Source organism: Python bivittatus, unplaced genomic scaffold (assembly GCF_059951505.1).
Source record: "Python bivittatus isolate LINGU-HERP-01145 unplaced genomic scaffold, Pbiv_v1 ctg000840_np1212, whole genome shotgun sequence".
Taxonomy (NCBI): Eukaryota; Metazoa; Chordata; class Lepidosauria; order Squamata; family Pythonidae; genus Python; species Python bivittatus.
The window spans coordinates 10,723,403-10,748,195 of NW_028277113.1; the positions used below are offsets into that span (position 1 = coordinate 10,723,403).

The 24,793-nt window shown below is 40.4% G+C and overlaps 1 protein-coding gene across 2 annotated transcripts; it reads left to right on the plus strand.

The window, feature by feature from the left end:
* The first annotated feature begins 10,294 nt into the window (after positions 1-10,294).
* On the plus strand, positions 10,295-23,878 carry LOC103051813 (serpin B6). 2 transcript variants are annotated; one of them, XM_015888463.3, is made up of 8 exons: positions 10,295-10,575; positions 10,930-10,982; positions 13,718-13,895; positions 16,717-16,854; positions 18,567-18,684; positions 20,347-20,489; positions 21,751-21,918; positions 22,751-23,878. In XM_015888463.3, exons 3-8 carry the CDS (start codon positions 13,728-13,730, stop codon positions 23,153-23,155), a joined length of 1,140 nt encoding a protein of 379 aa, XP_015743949.1. In that variant the 5' UTR covers positions 10,295-10,575; positions 10,930-10,982; positions 13,718-13,727; the 3' UTR covers positions 23,156-23,878. The 2 variants fall into 2 exon arrangements, with proteins under 2 accessions (XP_015743949.1, XP_025023785.1); XM_025168017.2 differs by lacking the exon at positions 10,295-10,575 and having other exon boundaries at positions 10,597-10,982.
* The last annotated feature ends 915 nt before the right edge of the window (positions 23,879-24,793 follow it).

The window sequence follows — 24,793 nt, forward strand, 5'->3', positions numbered from 1 at the left end:
AATGGTGGCAGGGAAAAAAGGATTTGTGATTAAAGGTGCAGTCTGTATCAATTTACATAGAAATAAGCCTCACTTAATTCAGTATTAGGGCTCTCATATTTGGCTGCAAAAATGCAGACCACCACTAGACAGAAGAGTTCAAGTTCTCTGTATTTCTTTGGGGCCAGTTAGTGACTACCTGTAGTTTTGCAGCCCAAATATAGTAGCCCTACCATATAAATATGCATAAAATTGAAAGGAGTAAAGAATGATCTATGTGATTAAATTAATTATTGTAATTCCTTAATCTGTTTATCATTCCAGCCTCGTATCCTAGCTGATCTTGACTGAGTCTGATTTCTGGGTAAATACATGAAGGAACTTTTTCTCAAATTGGTCTCACCTGCAATTTGAGTAAAAGCTGATTGCTGCCACCCTTGATGAGGAAAAAGGCAGGAATGAATCAGGTATGCAGAATAGGTCTTCAACTGAACTAGGAAAAAAACACAAGAAACAGGCAGTGACCTCTCACCTCCAGCTAGAAAGCCTGGATCATTCAGTAGGACGCTGAATTTTCGGGTTTCCACTCTGACCTGGCTTGGTGCATTTTTACTACGATTTGCAGGAAGTGATGATGCAATGGGTTGAATTGAAGCTGTAGTTTCTTTAGGGGTTCATCCAGCCAGCCACTTTAATAAGGCAGAATTTGACTGTGCCCCAGCAATGAGGCAGGGTGGTGTAGCTGAACTTACCATTCTTCTTGTGGGACGGTTTCAGGGTGGCTGTCCTGAACATGTGGCTGAGTGGGGTTGGGGGACTTCAGGGCAGTAAAGTCTACAGGACCCCTGCTTTGTTCTCTTCTGAATGTTTGAGTGGTTTTTAATTTTTTTTTTCCTGCAGAATTTAGCAAATGAAAAAAAATCCAACTGAGAGTCTGTTCCCAGACTGGTTGTTTAGGTGTTGTATTACATTAACCAGTTGGTTAGCCTTTTCTGTTTTACAACTCTGCCCCAAGCTGTTACGCCTTTTTTTCTTTGTTGGAAATTTTATACTCTTGGGGCTAGGGCTTAACAGCATTTCTACTGAGGTGCAGCTAGTGGGGAATAAGGAGCCTTAGGGTGTCAGTTGCCTCAGTGGCCAATAGGAGCATTAATTTAACTCTTTCCAGTTTGTTCAAAATTGATTGCTATTCCTCAGGAGTGAGGGTGGCAAACAATTGGATCATCTCTTCCTCATCTTTCATTAAATCATCCAGCACTTGAGTTTTTGGAATTGATTCTTCCCTTTGTGTGTCATGTTCTGGCCTTGGCGGAGGAGGAATTCTTCTCTTTACAGATAAGGGCCCGCTATAATTAGTGACTCCAAGGCTTATACTTGCCTCCCGCTCATACTTGGCTCTCCTCCCAGAGTTTAGTAAAGGCTGGATGCAGTTATTATGAAACACGCCTACCGGGAAGATACTGTAAGGTTTTGTAGCCCAGAATCTATACTTTCCAATGAGACTCTAGCCCGAGGTTTTTCCAAAGAAAATTCAGCTTTTATTTTGGCCAAGAGAAAAGCAGGATGGATCACTCTCCGTCCGACTGGCAGAGGGAAGACAGAGAACAGCCACACCCTAAAACAGTTTACAACAGCTTTTATAACTTTTTGTCATCAGGAAGCATCTAGGAGGAGGGCCACACACACAAGTGTGCCCGCCTTCTAAGGTTGACATAACATTAGCTTAAGCAGCATAAACTAACAGTCAAGTCTCTAGTCCTCACTTGTTCCAGGGGTTCCTCATATAAGGCATTGCTATCTAGCTTGCTCAAATCGTGCAGAGGATGTGGTGGCATTGTGTGGTTAGAGGCAAGAGCAGGTGCAAAAGTTCATGCATGCTCAGGAAATGTATCTAGGAGCTGAGAGGAGGAAAGGGAAAAACTGCAGAGGTTTTCCCTTTTCAGGACCTCTGATATGAGCAAGCAAGACATTTGGCCTTTAGTTTAACCACATCTTCCCATTTCTTTTTGCAACTCTGCACACTTTTAAAATGTCCCTTTACAATCAGCATAACTTTTATATGCTTAGCATCTTGTAACTTTCACGAGTTCCCTACTTGCAAAAACATTCCTAGTTTCCTTAATAGCATCTAGACTGACCCTTAGCCACACAGTCACTAGGTCAGCAAAAGAAGCAACAGGCTGTTAACACTCCCTACAATACGATATTGCCATAGCTGCTGCTTAAGCTTGAAGAGCATTGCTGGTAAGGTGGGTTGCACAAAAGTTAGTATTCTTTTTACTCTATATCTACTAGGCAGCCAAGAAATTTCCATGAGCTCATTTGAATATACTCTGCAGTGAGTTAATTGGGCAAGCGACTTTAATATTGCTCCTCTATTGTGCCACCTATCTCTGTTCAGAGGTGTGTCAGTAACCTGCAGCAAGATTTTATGCCTCTGCAGAACCAATCTATTCATTACCTCATCTTCACCAGAGCTTTTCTGCTCCATCTGCAGCTGCTTAGACTGCGTGTCGGGGATGAACTTTAAGGTGTTCATGTTGTTGTCCAATTCCTTAACCGTCTTAGAGATAAGGTTTTGCATTAAACTTTTTAATTCATCTATTTTTTTTTTTTGCATCTAGGAGGTGGTCAAATATTGCAATTACTGTTTGTGCTGTTAGGAGGCAATTCTTAGCAGCCAAATCGAAGTCTCCTTTAAAGTTTGTTCTGGTATGGACAATATCCTCCCTTCTGTCACTTTTTACAGCCTCATTTTCGGAATCAGAGCACTCTTCCACATCCCAATCTAACAAAGAGTAGAGATTATTGTCAGGGGATACAGGGGTCGTAGGTGAAAGAAAATAGGACTTACGTTTAGCACCCTTGGGCTGAAATAAATCACTTATCTTTGGCTGTCTGGTATACATCTCCGCCTTGCCTTGCTTGTGGTGTTTTCTTAGATGAATGTCTTGTAAGTGCCTCATTTTGATCTTTCTTCTCAAGGTCCTTTTCATTTCTGCTTTGTGTTTCCGCATCCTTATTTATCATTACAATTGTACTGATACCCCTGGGGAGTAGGGTAAACTATGAGGGAGCTCTTCACAGCAGCTCCTACCCTAGCGCCATCTTGGCCCCTCCCCCCATCGGGAAATAAGTACAATATACACAGGGGGGAAAAAAAGCATTTTTTTTCTCTTTTCTGAACTGGAGGAAAGAATAAAATGGAAGGATATTCCTTTGTATAATGAATGGTGACAGAAAAAATATCGTCAAAGTTAACCACAAAAAAGGATCTTTGTTGAGGTGATTAGTAGCACTAGGATATTATTATTAAGATACATATACCACCCGACTGACATATGAACACTAGAATTATAACTTATCCGACGTTTCAATATTGAGACTGTTTCCTTCCCATTCAACATATGAAGGAAAGATCTATATTATATATATGGGTATACATAATATATACACACGTATACACATATACCTTTCCTTTTTACTTAAACAGGAAATTCAGATCACCGGGATCTTACTTGGTAACTAAGATTCTTGCTCTTTAAGAAATACTTGTAATTTTAAAAGGGTCACTCAGAGGATAGGCCTGAATCTATTAAGAGAGTTTACTTGGGGATGGGCACAGGTGATAGGAATGTTTGCAAAGCCTCATATATTTCTTTAGAGTCTACTACCTGTGCTTTCATCATGCAAAGATTTCTCCAGAACTTTTGCCAAGATGCATTAGAGCCTACTTTTGGAGCCACTTTTACCCAAAACACATGAAAACTTCCTGGTAATTCTTGATTGTTGATCTAGCAGGCCATAAGTCTCCCAACTCTTACAACTCTATGGCCAAATACTATCCCAGTAGTGAAAACTGCAACATAGAAAGTCAGGCTGCTGCTAAGAAATATTTTTCAACAAGAAGGGTTAAAAGCTGTTTTGGTGTGGGCTGAAATATTGGTTGGACCAATTCATAGAAGTCATGGGGATTGATGGCGATTAGCCTTGATGGCAGCGTGACTGCCTCTGAAGGTCATTTACTGGGGCTTCCTCATGCAGCTGGTTGGCCACTGTGAGAACAGACTGCTGCACGAGATGGGCCAGGGGTCCTATCCAGCAGAGCATTGCTTACGTTCTTCTGATTTATTCCAATGCTGCCTTGATTCCTAATTTTAAGTTTCTCTTGCAGTAAGAAAGCATGAGAAGGAACATTTTTGAGGGAAGGTTCAGAGCAATCCCCAAAGACATCAGATACAGAATACTGGAAGAGTAGAGAAAGGGTGTGAAGGGCATTATTTTGATACACAATTTTATATTCTATATATACACAATTTTATATTTTATATATATACAGTATATATATATATATGCTTCACATAATGTTTAACCATACCTGTAACAGTGCACTCTATTTTATTTCTAAAGGGTTAACTTGCTTTTGCTTTGTAAAGAGCACTGGCTTCTTCTTCCCCCCCCCCCTTTATCTCTTTGCTGAATGCCCAATTGTCTTCGAATAAGCAATTAGCGAGTACAAGCTCAATGTTGTATCAAACTTTCGCAACAGTTGTGAGGCCCTGCATTCCAGAGAAAAGATAAGAAAAATCTTTTATGCCATTCTCTTGGTAACCAGAAGAAAAAGTTACATTTATGTTTACCTTCCTAAGAACCACCTTTCACTTGCTCAGACCGTCCCAAAAATCCCTTGTATGGGTGTGAGGGGATGTACTATCTGATTACAGATTTACATGTCTATAAAGTCTCTGATGTTTGTGTTGTGAGGTGTGATTTCATCAACATCTCTTCTGAATGTGTTGATTGGGGTCACCCAGCTGTGTCTTGATCAAAATACATCTGTTATCTTAAAGAAGCCTCGTCTCAAGTCTTTTTATTTGGCTTTATTGAGACTTGGGAAATAAAAGGTGCCATACATTTTTGGCGAGCCAGCCAGGAGTCCCGAAGGCAGGGATTCCTTGGGGAGGCTGCTTTAAGCCCCCCTCATTGCCTTCACAACAGCGGACGGGGAAAATCCACGGAGACCATCCATCAATGTCAAGCGCGCACCTGGGAAGTTTTCCAGTGACCTTGTGCTGATCGCCGTCGGCAGACTCCGCTCCTGCTGGGCCTGAATGCTCCAAAATTGAGGCTTCTCCCTTCCGTTGTATAAAGACGGATTGGGAAGGGTGAGTATGCTTTTATTAGGTGGGGAGTGGTGCCTTGTGAGTGCGTGAATGAGACATGGGGAACTTCTGTTAGAGATCTGCCCATGAAGTGAGTGTGTGAGGATCTTAGTGCGTTTCCTCTGATTACCCATGTGAGGCGATAGAGGCCACGACGATCCGCGTGGTTGATTTGTGTGTGTGTTGGAATATATTGTCCTAGAGAAGGATTCCAAGGTAGGAGGGTGCACTATTACATGGAAAAGGATTTCACATTAGGGAGGGTACTCTGGCCAGACCCCGAGCTGATTGAAGGAAAAATCAGCCCGAGAAATTCCTAGAAATCCCGAGCTGAGGCCCTGCGTCGAGGGAAAGACGAACAGGGAGCAGGCAGCCCGAGAAATTTTCCTGTGCCTCTCAAAGAATCCCGAGTTGACGGAAAGACCCGAGAAATCCTCTAGGCAGCACGCACCATAACTCACAGCAATAGAAGGCTTAAAAAGAAAAAAGAAAAAAAAAAGAAAAAAGAAAAAAGAAAAAAAAAAGAAAAAAGAAAAAAAAAGAGGAAAAAGGAAAAAGAAAAGAAAAAGAAGAAAATCCACTAGGTGGCACTATGGGGAACAGCAACAGCCGCCTGAGTGAAACAGCAAGGAAGGAAACCGCGGCAGAAAGCTTTATGCTGGCAAAAAGCCCTACGCTGCTGCAGTGTGTTACCAAGCACTGGGACATTTTAAAACCCAGAGTTGCAATGAAATTGAGTTTTAAAAAGAATAAACTAAAAACTTTTTGTGAACTCGTTTGGCCACATTATTATATTGGCCCAAATGTAGGATTTTGGCCACCAGAAGGTACTGTTGATGGAGAGTTCATAAATATTTTTGCCAGCTTTTTGGCTTCAAGTGGCAGAATTGAGGAAGAGATATATGCCAAATTTTTCTTTAACCTCTTCCTTCGCCCAGACATTCAAGTTCTATGTGGGCTGAAAACCAACCCTGTAAAACTTTTTTCCCTGCAGCCGAGAGCTGAGCAGGACACAGAAACAAAGCTAAAGCACAAAACGGAGGAGGAGGAGGAGGAATTTCCCCCCCCTTATTGTACTCCAACGGCCCCTCCTCCGCCTCCTGCATCAGCTCCGCAGGCATCTCCATTGCCAGCCCCCACGGGCTCTGCTGCTGCAGCAACCCCCGCAGCTGGGATTGCCCCCCCACTGCCTTTAACCTCTGTAGCTGCTTTTCAGCCAGCTTCTCAAGAATTTTTAGTGGCAGCTTCACAGTCACCAGTGGCTGTGAGTAGCCCTTCACATACCAGGACAGGACTTGTTTACAACACGGACTCTCCTGATATTTTTGTTGCTCCACTACGGGGGCAGGACCCTAATCTCCTTGCCCCTCTTAGACAAGTACCAATGGGTAACCAATTGGCTTTTATTCACACTCCTTTCACTACCAGTGATTTATTTAACTGGAGAGAAGGATTGCCTCCTTATCGTGAGTCTCCACAGCAATATGTGGATCTTGTTCAACGCATCATTTGTACTCACAAACCTACCATCCCAGATCTTTTTACTTTGATGTCAGCCTTTTTATCACCAGAAGAGAAGTGTCAAGTACTTAAAGCAGCCACTGAAGCATACACAGCTGCAAGAAATCTGGATGTGCAGGCTGGCCGCCCGCTTGGAGCTTGGCCAGCTGCTGAAGATGTTCTGGTGCCAAGTTATGAGGCTAATCCCAATACTCCAGATGGGGCACTAGTTTTGGAAAGGGTTAGAACTGCTTTCCTTCAGGGACTGCGACTGGGTGTGCCAAAGACAGTGAATTTTCATCGTGTCCACCAAATTGTTCAGGAACCCAAAGAATCCCCTATGGAATTCCTGACACGCCTTAAAGATGGCTATCGCCGCTTCACTGATCTTGACCCAGAAGCCCCTGCCAATGAAGTTATGATTAAAGCTGCTTTCGTTGGCCAAAGTGCTCCAGATATTAGGAAAAAACTCCAAAAGTTACCTGTCCCATCCACCCAAAATTTTGAAACCCTTATCCAGATGGCTTTCACTGTTTATTCTCAGAGAGAGTTAGAGGATGAAAAGAAAGAAGACGAGAAGATGCGTAAGCAAGCATCTCTTCTTGCACTGGCCATTCGCCCCCAAAGCAAAGGGAGGCAAGACTTTTTTCAAAGGCCAGATTCTATCCTTCCCTCCCAGAGACGCATAGAGAGAGATCAATGTGCAAAATGTGGACAAATTGGCCACTGGAAAAATGAATTCGTGGAATGCCAAGCCTGATGCCCAACCTTCAAGGGCTTACAGAGGCCAAAGAGGACCAACACAGAGAGGCCAACCGCTCTTTAAAGACTCAGCTTGCAAAGCTCTGTCAAGAAACCCAGCTCCCCTGGCCAAAGATGCTGCCCCTTGCTTTAACACGTATTAGGGCCATGCCCAGAGGGCCACTGAAGCTGTCACCTTTTGAAATGCTTTATGGGAGACCGTTTGTATCTCATGAAGTGCTAACTGCATGGACAGGTGAAAAGAACATTTCTCAATATCTACAGAAACTGGCGCAGGTTTTATGTTCTATTTCACTACAGGTCCGAGACGCCTTGCCAGTGCTCCTGATGTACCACCCATCGCCCAGCCAGGCCAGTGGGTCAGAGTGAAGGAGCTGTTCCCATCTTGCACTGATCCAAAGTGGTCCGAGCCGAAGCAAGTACTCCTGAGCACGCCCACTGCTGTAAAAGTTGAAGGCATCAAAGCTTGGGTGCACGGATCCAGGATCAAGCAGGTGAAGGAACCCCCAGATACCTGGCAAGTTTCCTCAGTTGATGGACTTAAACTAAAATTGCAGCGCTCTCTAGCTTCACTAGCAGATCTTTTCAAGGACTAATTAGGTCCACCGGTAGAGGCCTAATTCAGGAACAGAAGATTTGAAACCATAGACTTTACCAGCCACACAAACCCCTAGATGTGCTGGCTTGGTCACAACCCAAGTTGTGAAACTGACTACATAAGAAGCATCTTATGTTCAAAAGCAAAGGGAGGAAATGAAGGGCATTATTTTGATACACAATTTTATATTCTATATATACACAATTTTATATTTTATATATATACAGTATATATATATATATGCTTCACATAATGTTTAACCATACCTGTAACAGTGCACTCTATTTTATTTCTAAAGGGTTAACTTGCTTTTGCTTTGTAAAGAGCACTGGCTTCTTCTTCCCCCCCCCCTTTATCTCTTTGCTGAATGCCCAATTGTCTTCGAATAAGCAATTAGCGAGTACAAGCTCAATGTTGTATCAAACTTTCGCAACAGTTGTGAGGCCCTGCATTCCAGAGAAAAGATAAGAAAAATCTTTTATGCCATTCTCTTGGTAACCAGAAGAAAAAGTTACATTTATGTTTACCTTCCTAAGAACCACCTTTCACTTGCTCAGACCGTCCCAAAAATCCCTTGTATGGGTGTGAGGGGATGTACTATCTGATTACAGATTTACATGTCTATAAAGTCTCTGATGTTTGTGTTGTGAGGTGTGATTTCATCAACATCTCTTCTGAATGTGTTGATTGGGGTCACCCAGCTGTGTCTTGATCAAAATACATCTGTTATCTTAAAGAAGCCTTGTCTCAAGTCTTTTTATTTGGCTTTATTGAGACTTGGGAAATAAAAGGTGCCATACAGGTGTATTGAGGACATTCTAATATGAAACTAAAATAATTAAAACAATGATCAATAAATAAAACATAAGTTTAAAAGTTCATATTATAAAAGATAATATGGGCATGAACAAAAGATAATGAGAGAATATGGTTATTTGTTTATCTGTCAAAAAGATTTACCATGTAGTGCAATCCAACTGTCTTATTAAAATTCAACAGTCAGTCATGTATTTGGTCTCTCTTGAGTCCTTTCTAATAACAATAGCTACAGACTGAAAAATGCAAACTGAAGAAAAAATACACCACAGTTTTTAATACACTCTGATCAGAAGTTACAAATGTAAACAGCACTAGAAATAATTGCACATTTTCCAGACTCTTTTTTGGCAGTTGTAAATAAGAATTGATCAATATGAATCTGATTTGGGGGGGCTCAAATACATGATTAATTTGACATGAATCTAACAAAGCACTTTGTTAAGCAACTAAAACCCAGACAAATTATGCTTCCTCCATCGTATTTTTATGCATTCATAAATTAAATAATAAATTATATAAATTGTTTGGATTTTTAATTGTGCTGCAATCAACCTTTTTCACTGAGAGCTAGGTTAAACAGTCCCTACATGACCTGGCTTCTGCATCACTCAGTCTGGTGATCAGTTTCTTGCCTCTTATGTTAGTTGCCACCAAGGTGTTTAGGCAAACAGAGGGCTCATTAACACATGAGTTCTAGCAAAAGTCTTTCTTCTGGGTGTGGCAATTGCTGATTCAGCATAAGGAGGGAATGGTGCAATCAATCTTGAAATAATCTTTGTACGAAGGCCATAATTTGTCCACGTGCAAAATGTCTAAATTGCTTTAGGCCTCTATTTCCACCGAGAAACAGGCTATAGGAACTTCTGCAATAATACTTACTTGGTTTTCCACAGCTACTTTGGGAATTTTTCTTTTTCTTTTTTAGAAAAATATGTTAAGTTTAGATGTATGGCTTAGAAGGGGAATTTCCCCCCCATCATTCTTCCACTGTCTGATTCTCTATAACCCTCTCATGCCTTCAGATCTCTAGTTTAGATTTGCCCTTCTTCAATGCGTTGAGACCCCTGTTCTGAGTCTATAGGAATTAACAAGTATAAGATGCCCTAGTGGAGTCTAACTCCTGGACAGGCAGATCCACATATGTAGCTTTCTTGGCATAATATACAAATGCTTCAACACTGCCTTCTTCCAGGATGTTCTCTCATCTCAGTCTGGCCCTGTGATATCTCAGTGGTCTCCCATCCTGTTTAGCTTTTCGAGATTAAAGTCCAAGCCTGCTAGAATAGCCTTTATTGCTAGCCTCTGGGCAGTTTAAAAAGAGCCCGCCACTAGTACAGGCAAGCCAGAACACACGCTGAATACTTTTGCGAGTTTCTCACTACTGTATTTCTTTGCCATTATGGATGGGTGAATTTCATTTCAGGTTCCGCGGAAAAGGAGCCTGCTCTGACCCCCGCACATGCTCAGTGCAAACCGTTGGGGACAGCCGACGCCGACGCCCCCGAGGCGTCGTTTAAAGGTGCGGCAAGGCCCGGACGCTCTTCGTCGTCACGGCGGAGCAACGGATTTGCGGGCTCGCTCGTCGCAGGCCCGCCCGGGAGCGTTTCGCGGGGTGGGGCAGAAGGAAGTGGTAGCGAGGCCTGAAGAAATTCCGCTCCGGCCTGCAGGACGCAAACCGTTTAAAGAGGGCTGGCCGCGGAAGAACTTCTCTTGTCGGCCTCTTTCCAGGAAAGTAACCGAGAGAATTTCCTCTAGGTAAAAAGAGCCGCTAAAACTGCGATTCGCATTGGAGACTTGGGGGAAAGGCGTTGAACTCGGCTGCCCGGTTTGCTTATCTCTTTAATTGCAGTGACGCACGGATTGGTGGTTCGTGGCAGCAGAGGGAGGCTGGGACAGTGTAAAAGGCCTCTCCCAGAGAGTTTGAAGGGAGAGTTGTGAGCATCTGCCTCCCCGCGTCCGGATTCCTTTCCTGCCCTTGCAGCCGTTTCCTTCTCCTCCTCTCAAAGGCTCTCCATCGCCAGGGGAGGGGTGCCGGGAGGCTGTTGAGTCAACCCAGGCAGGGCAGCACTTCAAAGTTGTTCATTCTGTTTCTCCCCGGATTTCTTGCAGCTTTTTCAGCGTTTCTCCCTGGCCAGAAGTCTCAGAGCAACTACCCCTTCCAGGTACAACCATCTTACGTCTCTCTGTCCTGTCCTAATTCCTGGAGGTGCTGCAGATCAGATTGACATAGCCCTGCCTTAGCTGATTGTCAGTTTGCTGTTGCTTCCGTTTTAGGGGTTGTGGTATGAATACTTATGTATTCTGGTGATAGAGATGACCTGGTGCCTTTGGCACCTTGAAAACACCTAACTCTAATGGGACGTGTGTCAGTCACTTGTGGAGCCCACTCCAGCATTTGCACTCTGCAGTACTGTGTGATTGAGATAGATAGAAAGAAAAAAAAGTTTGGGGTCCTGTGCAGTGTACTAAATCACCTCACAGTTCCTTGCTGGACAGGCACAGGAGAGAAATGGGAGGAAAGTTTAGGGCTGCCTGGTTGGGATTCCCCATCCTGGTGTCCTGACAGGGCTGCTGTTTTCTGAGTAGTTGTATCATTGCATTAAATGGGGGAGTGCCCCCCAAATAAACATCTGGCAGGATGAGAAACTCAACAAAGTTACTACTTTCTCACTCTGACTGATTATAAACTGGCAAGGTACTTACTTTCTACTGCTTAAGATTGCTGTTCTTATTCTTTTTTTTTAATATGGAAGCTAGCTTTTGGTTTTTCTAAAACTTCTTGACTACACTGCAGAGAATAGATGCAACCTATTATGTTTTATATTACAACCATCTTATGTTTCTCTCTGTCCTGTCCTTATGTTACCATGTGCATCTGTTTGCTTGACATTTTGAGTCAGCCTCTTTGTAGTAGTGTTGCTATAAAGTAGGGGCTTATCTGAATCCATTGATAGGAGTTGCATTGTCTGACATGAAAGATCTCCACTTCTCTACCTCCTTTTAATTTTCTTTTTAAATGAGCATTTATAGTGCAAAATGATATATGTACTCTTAACATGCTATGATATCTTGGACTAACACTGATGCATTCAGAAGACTGAGTAGGCAATTAATGTAAAAAAAAAAAAAATAGGATGAATCATGGCCCTGGATAATTTCTGGGTAAAGTTGATTCTCCAGTGCTTAATTTTTTTCTTTTTAAATTTATTTTTTATTATATTTCAAATTTGTCACTGCCCATCTCACTACAGAGTGACTCTGGGCAGTTTACAGTAAAAACAGAATAAACATGAGTTAAAATAGATAAATATTAAAATATGCTAAAAAAAAAAAAACTTCCTATATGATACTTCCATGAGGCTGATGTTAATTAGGTGTTAATAAACTCAGGGTGCATCGTCAAGGTGCCGGACATCCCCAGGGTCAAATATTGGTGTTTAACCAGTTTTTTTCTTTTTTGGTGCCTTCAAGTCAGCATTGACCTCTGCTGACTGCCTGGACAAGTCCCTGCAGTTTTCTTGGCAAGGTTTTTTAGGAAGTGGTTTGCTATTGCCTGCCTCCTAGGGCTGAGTGAGAGTGACTGGCCCAAGCTCAGCCAGCTGGCTTCATGACTAAGGTGCAACTATAACTCAGTCTCCCAGTTTCTAGTCTGGTGCCTTAACCATTACACCAAACTGGTACTATTTTTAATAAGTGGTTAAACTTAAAAACTATTAAATTAAGTACTTAAGATGAGTAGCTGCTAACTTCCCCATAAACTATAGAATAGCTTTCTTAAGACAGCCAGCAATTATGTTGCAATAGTGTATTTCTGTTTATAGAGTTCATTGCTCCTGGTTTTTTGTGGGAGTGGTCTGTGGAATGTAGGGCCCCCTCAACCAGATAACCACAAGATGGAAGCAAAAAATTACAGAAAATTCTTTACTTCCATTTAGGGGTCATCTGAATATTTGTAGCCTGGAAACAGACACACTTCCTTTCTCCCTGGGCAAGTAGTTTTCTAGTATTAAGCATTTCCTTCTCCTGGACCCATTTGTACCACATGAAGGACCCAGATATTCTCACTCCCCATCATTTAGCTTGCTTTTGTATGCTTGCGGTAGGATATAAATTCACAGAGTTGGGAACTCTTTCCACTTCCCTCACTTTGTGCCAACGTTCTACTTTTTTCCGCATAGGCCCTGTTTTTGTGGGCCTCTCTAGAGTCTCATTTCAAACTCAGAAGGCATAAAGAAAGCTAACCTCTCAGTGGTTTGGACAATGGAGTTGACCAAGAGAGTCAGTTCTCAGTGTCAAAGAAGGGGGGGGATTATTAGATAGAAAGTGTTTGATATTATTCATTAAATCTTCATTCATTTAATATTAACGTTAATAGTTTTTAATTAATTTTAACTTAATTGCAGTTTCATCTCAATTCAGATCACATTTTGGTTCTGGGCCTACCCCTTTTGCAATGGGGGCCTAAACAAAGATCACTCTCATGGGGGGAAAAGGCAAATCATATTTCTCTGCATATGTTCAACTTTTGCCTTTAGAACTCTGTAATTCAATTATCCTTCATTAGCTTTAGTTATAAGACTTGGTGGCCACCTGGCTTCTCCTGATCCTTCAGCCTCTCCTTCCTTGCATGGGAAGGAGCATGAGAGCTGCCTGAGCATGACTGAACAGCAGTGTCCTCCTTCCCACAATCAGCAACGAAACAGGAGTTCTTATCTTTGGAATTACATATGAATCTGGAAGTGGTGTTCACAGTTCCCTTACTTTTTTGCCCATTAAGTTCTGTAAATCATATTCCTTAAAGCAAGTAGAATACTGTTCCATGGGTGGGATGTTTAGGTCAACTCATTATCTAGGAGTTGACATATGGTTTATTGTACTATCTTTATGTATGCTCTAGGTTCTGAAACATGGACAGCCTCTCTGCAGCGAATACAGACTTTGCCCTCAGCCTCTTCAAGAAGCTTAGCACAAATGATCCTACCAAGAACTTGTTTTTTTCTCCCTTGAGTATATCTTCTGCGCTGCTCATGGTCTCTTTGGGTGCCAGAGGTAACACAGAGACTCAGATGTCAAAGGTATATCAAGATACATTTTATCAAAAATAAAAATGGGAGTGGGCTTGGAATTAGATAGTCCTTTTAAGACTTAGGGAGCAGCTACTATTTGCTTGGAATGAAAACAGCATGCATAGGAGGTCTAACAGGGATTCAGTCTTCTGTGCCTGTTATTTACTTTTTAAAAGCCATTAATGCAATTGCCAACTATGGAAACAGGGTCTTATTTGGGACAAAAGTCCTTAACTCGAATTCCCAGGGTTTGAAAATCAATTTTTGTGGATCCTAGAGATACCATTCACCACAGTTGCCAAAAATCAGCAGCACAATTTACTAATGTGCTGAAGTAGGAAAAAAATGTCACTTCCTGTGTAAGCCCTAAAATTGACTTTTCTTTCTTTCTTTCTTTCTTTCTTTCTTTCTTTCTTTCTTTCTTTCTTTCTTTCTTTCTTTCTTTCTTTCTTTCTTTCTTTCTTTCTTTCTTTCTTTCTTTCTTTCTTTCTTTCTTTCTTTCTTTCTTTCTTTCTTTCTTTCTTTCTTTCTTTCTTTCTTTCTTTCTTTCTTTCTTTCTTTCTTTCTTTCTTTCTTTCTTTCTTTCTTTCTTTCTTTCTTTCTTTCTTTCTTTCTTTCTTTCTTTCTTTCTTTCTTTCTTTCTTTCTTTCTTTCTTTCTTTCTTTCTTTCTTTCTTTCTTTCTTTCTTTCTTTCTTTCTTTCTTTCTTTCTTTCTTTCTTTCTTTCTTTCTTTCTTTCTTTCTTTCTTTCTTTCTTTCTTTCTTTCTTTCTTTCTTTCTTTCTTTCTTTCTTTCTTTCTTTCTTTCTTTCTTTCTTTCTTTCTTTCTTTCTTTCTTTCTTTCTTTCTTTCTTTCTTTCTTTCTTTCTTTCTTTCTTTCTTTCTTTCTTTCTTTCTTTCTTTCTTTCTTTCTTTCTTTCTTTCTTTCTTTCTTTCTTTCTTTCTTTCTTTCTTTCTTTCTTTCTTTCTTTCTTTCTTTCTTTCTTTCTTTCTTTCTTTCTTTCTTTCTTTCTTTCTTTCTTTCTTTCTTTCTTTCTTTCTTTCTTTCTTTCTTTCTTTCTTTCTTTCTTTTTCTTTCTTTCTTTCTTTCTTTCTTTCTTTCTTTCTGATAAAAGGAACTCCAAACTTGGGGAGTGGGTGGATGGACACAGAATCTTGGATCTGGCACATGTTTATGCTTCAATCCAGGATACCTGTAGCATTTATTCATTTATTTGTCAAATTTATAGACCACCCAGAGTTATGAGTTAAAAACAGATCCAATGCAATAAAAAACAAAAAGAAGGCAATAACACGGGTCTATCCAACACAGTAACAGAATCCCTCCAAGGCACATGCTTCCTAACTCAGCACCTGGGGAAAGAACCTGGGGAAAGAACTAAAGATGAGAAATTATGGTACCAAGAGAACCAGACATACAGCTACTCAGTCTTGGGAGGGTTAAGTTTAAGCCTGTTCCTTCCCATCCATAGTCCAACAACCTTCAGGCACTGGGACATGACGTCGACAGTGCCCAGCTCACTGCAGCTGCCACTCTTCCCAGAAGCATTAAGTTCAGCCTTTACTTTTGAAAACACTGGCTACCATTGCCCTAATAAATACCTTCCATTCTATATTTGGAGAAAGGTTGGACAGCTGGCGGTGTATAGTTATGATTCAGTTTGATCAAATATTTGTGTACGTAAAGAGTAATAGGTCCAAGAGTTTTTCTTCTGCCTCTTTTTAAACACCTGATGAATGGAGGGATGTTCTTTGTGATTTAGAAGCCTATTTTTCCAGGGAAGGGACATGTCTGAAAATCCTCTATTTCTCTTGCTTGTCAGTCAAATTGATCTTCAAAGCAGATCAGTGAGTAGGATTTTCAAACATGGAGAAGTCCAAACATGTACAGTGAAGTCTTCAAGTCAAGCTTAACTCTTAGTGACTTCATGGATACCTACATCAGTTGTCTTGGCAACAGTAGGGAAATGACTTGTCAGTGTTGCCTTTAAGGAAGTTTTTTCCCCCCCAGCCTACTGTACAACCTTGGGGTTCAAACACCATCCAAATACTAACTAGGCTCAATCCCATTTAGCTTTCAAGCCCAGACAGGGTCAGCCATTAACTTAAAAAGCTATACATGTGCAGGCAATCCTTTGAAGAATTTAGCTGCAAAATGTATAGAGACCACTAGACAACCCTGTGACCCGTTGGGTCATCCTTTGAGAGAAAGGTACTGCAGTCTGATGTGACCAGAATGAACATTAAATTTTAGGCTGACTATATATTTTTTTTACTCCAATGCTGGATGGTCCTGTGATCATCTAAGTAGAGTATATATCATAAATAGAAAAATAATTGTAGTGGCAAATGGACTTCAATAATAAGTCAATATTTACTTACCTAAACAGAATGACCATGGGCAAGCAAAAAAGCAGTGGGAGCAGGAGTGACTTCTGACTTCCTGCCAACTTCCCCAATGACTTTGCTTGTGGGAAGCTGGCAGGGAGCATTGGAAATCACAATCACGTGACTGTGGAGACGCTGCAGTGGCCACAACTTAGCGAATAAAACTGGTCTCAGCATTGTGGAAATTTCAATTCCACAGGAGTAATGGGTCTTGGATTTTTTATGCATTCTTTGAGTTAGCAGATTTTAGGTACCTTGATTCATAATTGTGGTATAATGCACCGTTTGGGCTAACTTGAGGGTACAAACAGATAAAGACAACGAGAGTTTTAGAAGTATATAGATTTTAACTGAATATATAGGTTTTTCCAGAGTTTGCTGTTGCTGTATTAAATGTTGAATTGATGTTAAACATAATTTGATGAATCATATATCATCTTATAGGTGCTATCTGTATCCAAAGATAAAGAGGTTCACCAAATATTTGAAAAACTCATTTCCAAAATCAACAAACCAGGCGCCAATTATGTCCTCAGTCTAGCCAACAGGCTCTTTGGAGAAGCGTCATATGATTTTCTTGCAGTAAGTTACATACGTATTGGAGAACTAGCTGGAAATAACGATAAACACTCTGTTTGTTCTAATGAAATTTAAGCTAGGTTATGTTTGTCTCTCATCAGAATTGCAGTTTCACAGGTATTGCCTATACTAGTGAAATATAATAGGTTGGATGAGGCATTGAAAGACAGACCTATGACTAACTCTTAGACAACATTTGATTGATTGATTATGTGACATCAGGTTGAGGCTGTGAGCGACCACATAGATAGATTTTCTCTAAGAGGAACTGTCCCTAACCTGGTCCTTTAGGTCTGCCAATGGTGCACACATTGCTGCTGTAAATGAGTCCATCCATCAAGAGGTTGTCCTCTTCTTCTCTTTCATTCTACCTTTCCCAGGATTAGAGCCTTCTCCGGAGAGCTAAATCTTTGCATAATGATTAGATAATGTCAGTTCTTTTAAATGAAACATTTTACCTTTGCTTATTTTAGGAGGAGAGAGAGCCATCTAGAACCATTTAGCCGAATCTGCTAGTAGGGCAGCCTCTTGATCCCTCAGTGGACAATGGCCAGTTTAAGTGTGGAGTTGAAAAGAAAACTACATTTAAAAAACACAGTCCTAAATTTTGACCACTGATATGACTCAGAGGCTAGATAGAGAATATCTGTTCTATAGTTAATGTAGGAAAAAAATACTGTTCAATTGCCTTTCTCCCCAATTAATGAAATTGGCTGTGAAACAAACTATTTTATCAATCAAGAACGGGCCATTAAAACTTAGCTTCGTCTTTCCTTTTTCACTTTGTTTACTGTAGGGTACCCCACTATACTATGGTGCTGCATTGTGAAAAGTCATCCTGTAACTTTGGAATTATAATGACATAACACTACTGCAGTTTTTTTCCCATGCTAGATCATATTTTTGGTGCAGAAGGAGTGACCCTTTCATGCCATGCTTCTGATTTTCTAGAGGTACACAGTATTAGGACTCAGAGGTGCTTTGGATCTGATGAGGAGGCCCTCCATCTATAAATTGGCAGCCTCTTAAAAGATCCATGAACTAGGAAAAAGCATGCCCCCTTAAGGAATTGCCAGCAGATAGTGGGAACTACGCAAGCCTGATCTGAAGTGTCTTTGCCCAGTTAAGCTCTCAGTGTGCACACCAACCAAATATAAAATAGATCTAGGACAGTGTTTAGGTCTGTTTGATTGACAGCAGTTCTGGGCTTGCTGCTTTGGGAGAAAATGCTGCAAAAAATGGTTCTTTTTGAATAAAGAATTGCACTGCATGTGGACTCCTTAGTGAAAAGTACCTAGTACTCCTATAGCTCTACTTTGGTCTGTTGAGATATCGGGGGGGGGGGGGGCAAATTAAAAGGTTTACCTACTTTTACTGGGAATGCTATAGGAACACACAGCTTGGTAAGACTTTAGCATCCTAAATGTAGAACATACCAAGTAAAAGTCATAAATGTAACCATGTGGCCAATAATTGCATATATTCATATATCCTTGAATAAACTAAGTTACCTTGGGATAACTCCATAATGGTTCCTTGTATCTGATAATGCTTTTTCTAGGCTGTAATTAACTATCCAATGGCACTGGCAGTTTATAAGGTGTATTCGTTGTAATAAATAGAGCTTCCAGATTATTAGTTCATAGAAAAATGGAATGAAATCAGTTCTTGCTCTTCAGTATTGCTTCTGTTACTGAGATGTCGTTATTTTTAAGTCATTTATAGATTCCACTCAGAAATTCTACCATGCAGGTCTGGAGAAACTTAACTTCAGTGAAGCTTCAGAAGATTCTAGAACACATATAAATGCCTGGGTGGAAGAAGAAACTTCAGGTGATTTCCCCATGTTCTCTATTTCTTTTTGAGAAAGTAAAGGTAGATTTACCGGTTCTGTATGATGAATGAGGCTTTTGGTATGGTGGGGAAGAACTATTTTTCAGTTTTTACATGTAAAGTAAGTTGGAGACAATAAGTATAATCAGCATATATAGTGGCAGAGTCAAGATTGCAAAGTGATTAATAGAAGTAAATTAATAACATTTGAGAATTATAATATAGGTAGTCCTTGCTTAACGATCACATAGGGACTGGAAAATTGGTCATTAAGTGAAGCATCATGTGACCACACCCAATTTTATGACCTTTTTTGTGGCACTCATTAAGTGAATCACACGGTCATTAAGCAAACCATGTGGTTCCCCATTGATTTTGCTTGCCGGAAGCTGGCTGGGAAGGTCACAAATGGCGATCATGTGACCCGGAGTTCTGCAACCTTCATAAGTGCAAGCTGGTTGCCAGCCACCCAAATTGCGATCACATGACCATGGCAGTGCTGCGATGGTCATAACTTCATGCACCAGTCGTGACTTTTTTTAGTGCTGTTGTAACTTTGGATGGTCACTAAATGAACGGTCGTTAAGTGAGGCATGCCTGTAGAGTTAATTAGTAGTTGTATTAAGCAAGGTGTGCAATATTGTGTGTGTATGTCAGAGGGAAAGACAAGGCAGGTAGACCCACCATAGTTAACTCTTATTTGCTACATGGAAGCCCATCAAATCTCTGATGAAATTCTAGCCAAGAAAAGATGCCTAGTTTTATTGATGGACCCATCTGACCATATTTACATTTCAGTTCTAGGTAGTCCTCATTTAACAACCATTCATTTAGTGACCGTTTAAAGTTATAGTGGTGCTGAACAAAGGACTTACAATTGATCCTCACACAACCATCTCAGTGGCTCTTGGTCATGTGATTGCGATCCAGGTGCTTGGCAACCAGTTCACACTTATGATGGTTGCAGCATCCCAGGGTCACATGACCACCATTTGCGACCTTCCCAGCCAGCTTCCAGCAAGCAAAATCAATGGGAAACTGCATGATTTGCTTAATGACCACGTGATTCGTTTAACAGCCATGGTGATTCGGTTAATGACTGCTGCAAAAAAGGTAGTAAAATTGGGTGCAACTCATTTAACAATCATCCTGCTTAATGAATTTTCTGGTCCCTATTGTGGTCATTAAGTGAGGACTACCTGTATTTAATTTGCATGTTGTTTAACTTGTGCATATATGGTAACTTTATTAAATAATGTTAAGATGTTGGACTGGCCCTGGGGAAGCAAAAGCTGTAGTTCATCTTCATCCAGAGGAGCTCACTGGGTGACTTTGAGCCAGTTATTTTCTCTCAGCACAACCCACTTTACTGGGTTGTAGTGTGAGAACATGGAAACAGGAGTGCTGTGTACACTGCCTTGAGCTCCTGAATGAGAATCAAAATAGAAATCTAATAATTAAATAAAATTGCTTTATTCTAATTTACCTACAAACATGTCCATGATTTGCTAAGTATCTCAATGTTATTTGCATAGATAGACAGACAGACGCTTAAGAAAAACAGTAAATCTAAGAAGTGGACTCCTAAGGATTATTTGTGCAACATTATTATGTATGTGAAGGTATCCATGAATTAAAGCAGTTTTTTTAAATTCTCAAAAGGTAAAATTGAGAATCTGCTTGCCCCAGGAATAATTAATTCTCTTACAAAGCTGGTTTTGGTGAATGCTATCTATTTCAAGGGAAACTGGGCAGATAAGTTCAACAAAGATCGCACAAAGGAAAGGCCATTCAAGATTAGCAAGGTATGAAGTGGAAGAGGTATTTCTGCATATTTTAAATTACGTTATTTTGTATATATCTAAAGCAAGTGTGAGATTAATTTGAAACATTTCTGCAGCAAAGAAATTGCTTACCCCTTGCATTTTTATCCATCCCCATGGAGATGGATAAAAAGGAGATCAGTCATCTTGAGTCATTCAGACTTTTTGTGTGTAAAGAGTAGGGACTCCTAGTGCAGCCCCACTCCCACAAACTCTGTATGAATACCCACAACATCTACAGAGTAGTAGTGATTAGCTGACTATGTTTTCTGAATATAGGGTTCCTTTGTGTATAATCACCCAGAGGTATTATTGGGGACGCAGTGGTGCAGCAGCTTAATGACGCTGAAAGTTGCCGGCCAGAAATGGTTGACACTTCAGCGGTTCGAGCCCAGCTCCGCGCAGCAGAGTGAGCTCCTGCTTCCTCCCCAGCTCCTGCCAACCCAGCAGCTCGAAAACTTATGTGAGTAGATAAATGGGTACTCTCACCCCAGTGGGAGGAAAAATGCTGGCAGCGCCTTGCAAAGGAGACGGGACCAGTTGCTGGTAACGCAGAAGCCGCGCACACCCGAAAAAGGCACAAAGCAACGGAAACCCTGCCTCCTGCGCTCGCCACCTGGGCTCTGCTCTAGGAAGGAGGCAATGGCAAACCACTTCCGAAACACCTTGCCTTGAAAACTGCAGGGACTCGTCCAGGCAGTCACCACAGAATCGGTGACGATTGAGTGCGGATAAAAAACAAACAAACCCAGAGATATTAGATGGAGGAGAAACAGGCACAATATGTTTCTATGTTGCCCTCCGTGAAGAAGACTAGTTTTGATTTCCCATATTATAAAAATCTGTTGATTTGAGAAAACTGCTGTTTAAAACCACAGGCCATTGTTTCATTGCATTTTTTGCTCACAGAATTGATAATTCTTTCAGGTATAATTTTTCCAAGAGTCATAATCTCTGCTTATCTGGTTCCTAAATCTAATTCTTAATATTCTAAAATAATTCAAATTCTGTGAAAACTAAATTCCCGCTATGTGTAAAGATTGAAAAATTTGATGGATGGCTGAGATATGATAAAAATACTCACACAATATAAATACTCAATACAGTTTGATTCAAATAATCAAATTAAAGCAAAAGATGAAAGATTTAAGCGGGGGGTGGGGAAACCAAGACTAAACAAGAATTATTTTTTTTGCAACTTATTTCAAATATTTCTTTTAACATGTATTTTCCTCACTTGTAGAATGAAAGCAAAACGGTACAGATGATGCTCAAGAAAGCTAAGTACAACATGAGCTACATATCAGACTATCGTACTGCAATTCTTGAATTGCCATATATTGATAATGAGTTGAGCATGATCATTCTGCTTCCTGATAAGATTGAAGATAACTCTACTGGATTGGAAAAGGTGAGGCTTTTTCATGAAACAGAATCTAAAACCCTTGTCCATCAGAAAACATCTCTGTACGCTGTCCTTTTTAATGTTGAAGCTTGACTTTCTGCAGTTCTAGTTGGTAGCGTTGGGTTGACTTGTATTTTCCCCTATTTTGGAAAGATGCAAAAAGTTGCAGAAGTGCTAGCTAATGTAGTTATGTCTCAAACTGTTGTATACACAGTGTAATTTAATCAGTAGTTGACGTGGACAAGGCAGTTGATAGGGTTGCCAATAATATACAGTACTTCCTCTGACAGTACTGAGATGCAAGGGGTCAAGGCTCAATTTTCAGTTCTTCAATTTATAGTGTTAAATGTTGGAATAGCTACCAAGATTAGTAGATTGAAGGAAGAAATAAACACGCTCAGCTGACATTATTTATTTTGTGTATGGGTATGTGCCTTAGTCAGTCTTAACTTCTGGCAACTGTCTGGACAAATCCAGGAAGTTTGCTTGGCAACATTTTCAGAAGTGATTTGCCCTTGCACTCTAACAGTACTCTGTACCAGATAAGACTTAGTTATCAGGTACAGGGTTAGCTAGAGGGTCCCTGTCACTATTAAGAAAACAGGTACAGATGTGGTTCTAAGATCTGCCCTATTTTTCTGATTTTTGATTAGCTTTCCTAATGTACTTGGAAATGCCAAATACAAAAGCTTGCAAGTGTTTTGTAAGACTTGGGGATTTTTCCATCAATGTGATAAGTGCTTCATATTTCTTATCAGGATAAGTCATAATGCCATAATGTAAACATATAACCAGGAATTCCTTTCTCCTTTAATGCTTCATATTCATCTTATTTTAGCTGGAGAGAGAAATTACTTATGAGAAACTCATTGATTGGCTCAATCCAGAGATGATGGACCTAAGAGAAATTGAACTCTCCTTTCCCAAATTTAAACTGGAGGAAAAATACGACCTGAAGCCTGTTCTTAGAAGCATGGGAATGACAGATGCATTTGATCAGGGCAAGTCAAACTTCTCTGGAATGTCAGCTAACAGTGATTTAGTCCTGTCTGAAGTTGTTCACAAATCATTCATAGAGGTCAACGAAGAAGGCACTGAGGCAGCTGCTGCCACTGCTGCAGTTATGATGTTGAGGTGTGCCCACTTTGTGCCAGAATTCAAGGTTGACCATCCCTTCCTCTTTTTTATTAAGCACCGTTCTACAAATAGCATTCTGTTCTTTGGTAGGTATATTTCTCCATAGGGGACAAATCTTGTATATATTGATAAAATGGCTGACCCTTCATTCCTCATCAGATTTTTATAAGCCATGTTGTACTGAACTTTCACCACCACGCTTTTGATTTTCTCTCTATTTTGAATATAGATAGTTTCTTCTAGTCATACTGGACTTTAAGCCCTTCCAGGACAGAATTGTAGTCCAGCTATTCAAGAAGATTGTAATACGGCTTTAATGAATTCAAGAAAAGAATTTTTAGTACAAGTTGCTAGTGTTCAGATTGGCAGATAAATCCTGCAAAATTTATTTGAGATTTATGGGTATCTGGGGTGTGGAGGACAAGTTACAAAGCATGAATCATGAGATCACAACATAGATGAATCTATGTATCTGTCCCATATACATTTCCATGTGATGATACAAGTACAGACAGCTCAGCTTGCATTGTGACATCATGTTTTTGTCATTTTGGTGATGTCATGGCTAGCTGTGGATGCCTCTGCTGAGCTTATAATAAGGGTAAACAGTGCTGGAAGAATACACATGTCCTGGACACACATTTTTCTGGTCATAAATACTGTAGTTGACAAGTATGAATCCTGTCTTGGAACTCAAATGTATGGATCATTTAATCAAGCAATTTGTATGCAGCTCAAATATCTACAAATGATATTTACCTTATATAATTCTTATTGTGGTGCAGCTTTTCATGTGTTCAAAATTGAAATAAAAGAGCATTTGATTGTGTTGCTGTCAGATTTATTAACAGCTGGGGTGGTGATAGAGCCCCTACATTATTCAGCTCCTATATCACTGAAATTGATAATCAGTTAGGCACAAATTGTATTATAGTAAATTTGATTTATTGGATTAACAGGATGGAATGGATATCCATTTAGGCCAAATATCCATTAAATTAAAGGCTTATTTTAATAATGAATAGGGAAAGGTGGGTGAGAAGGCTGGCAGGTGTTGCCCCCTCTCTCCTTTTCTCCATCACAGCATGGTATATCCCACTGGTCCATCTACCCCTCCTAAATCTTACCAACATTTTTCTTTTCTTTTGCGGCTGCCACACCCAAGGGAAGGACTTCATTTGGAATCATTGACGTAGTGGTTAAGCCCAGAAACCAGGAGACTGAGTTTATCCTGCCTTAGGCACAAAGTCAACTGGGTGACCTTGAGCCAGTCATATTCTCTCAACCCTAGTAAGGAAACCATTTCTGAAATCTTGCCAAGAAAGCTGCAGGGACTAGTCCAGGCAGTTGTCATGAGTCAACACTGACTCAAAGGCGCACACGCGCGCGCACGCAAATCTACCAATGAATGCGCTAATTAATTAAAGATCTTTTTGGCAGTTCTGTGTATAAGAGACAAAGTACACTGAACAGTTGAAAAAAAATGTGTTCATTAATGGAAAATATTCCCTTTAGAAGTGGCAGGTGGTGATTTAGTCAACTTAGGCTAATTGGGCAATCTATTAAAATATTGTTTGTACACAATAGAATTTGTCAATATGTTAAGTGTGTACTTGGACCTACACTTTCATAAAGAAGCAGACTGCATGAAGTGCCACAAGTACCTCCTTGTTTACTTGATAGTCATCCATTCATTTTTGGGGGGTTATTAGCTTGCTTTAAGAGATACGTAGTCTCATTTGTA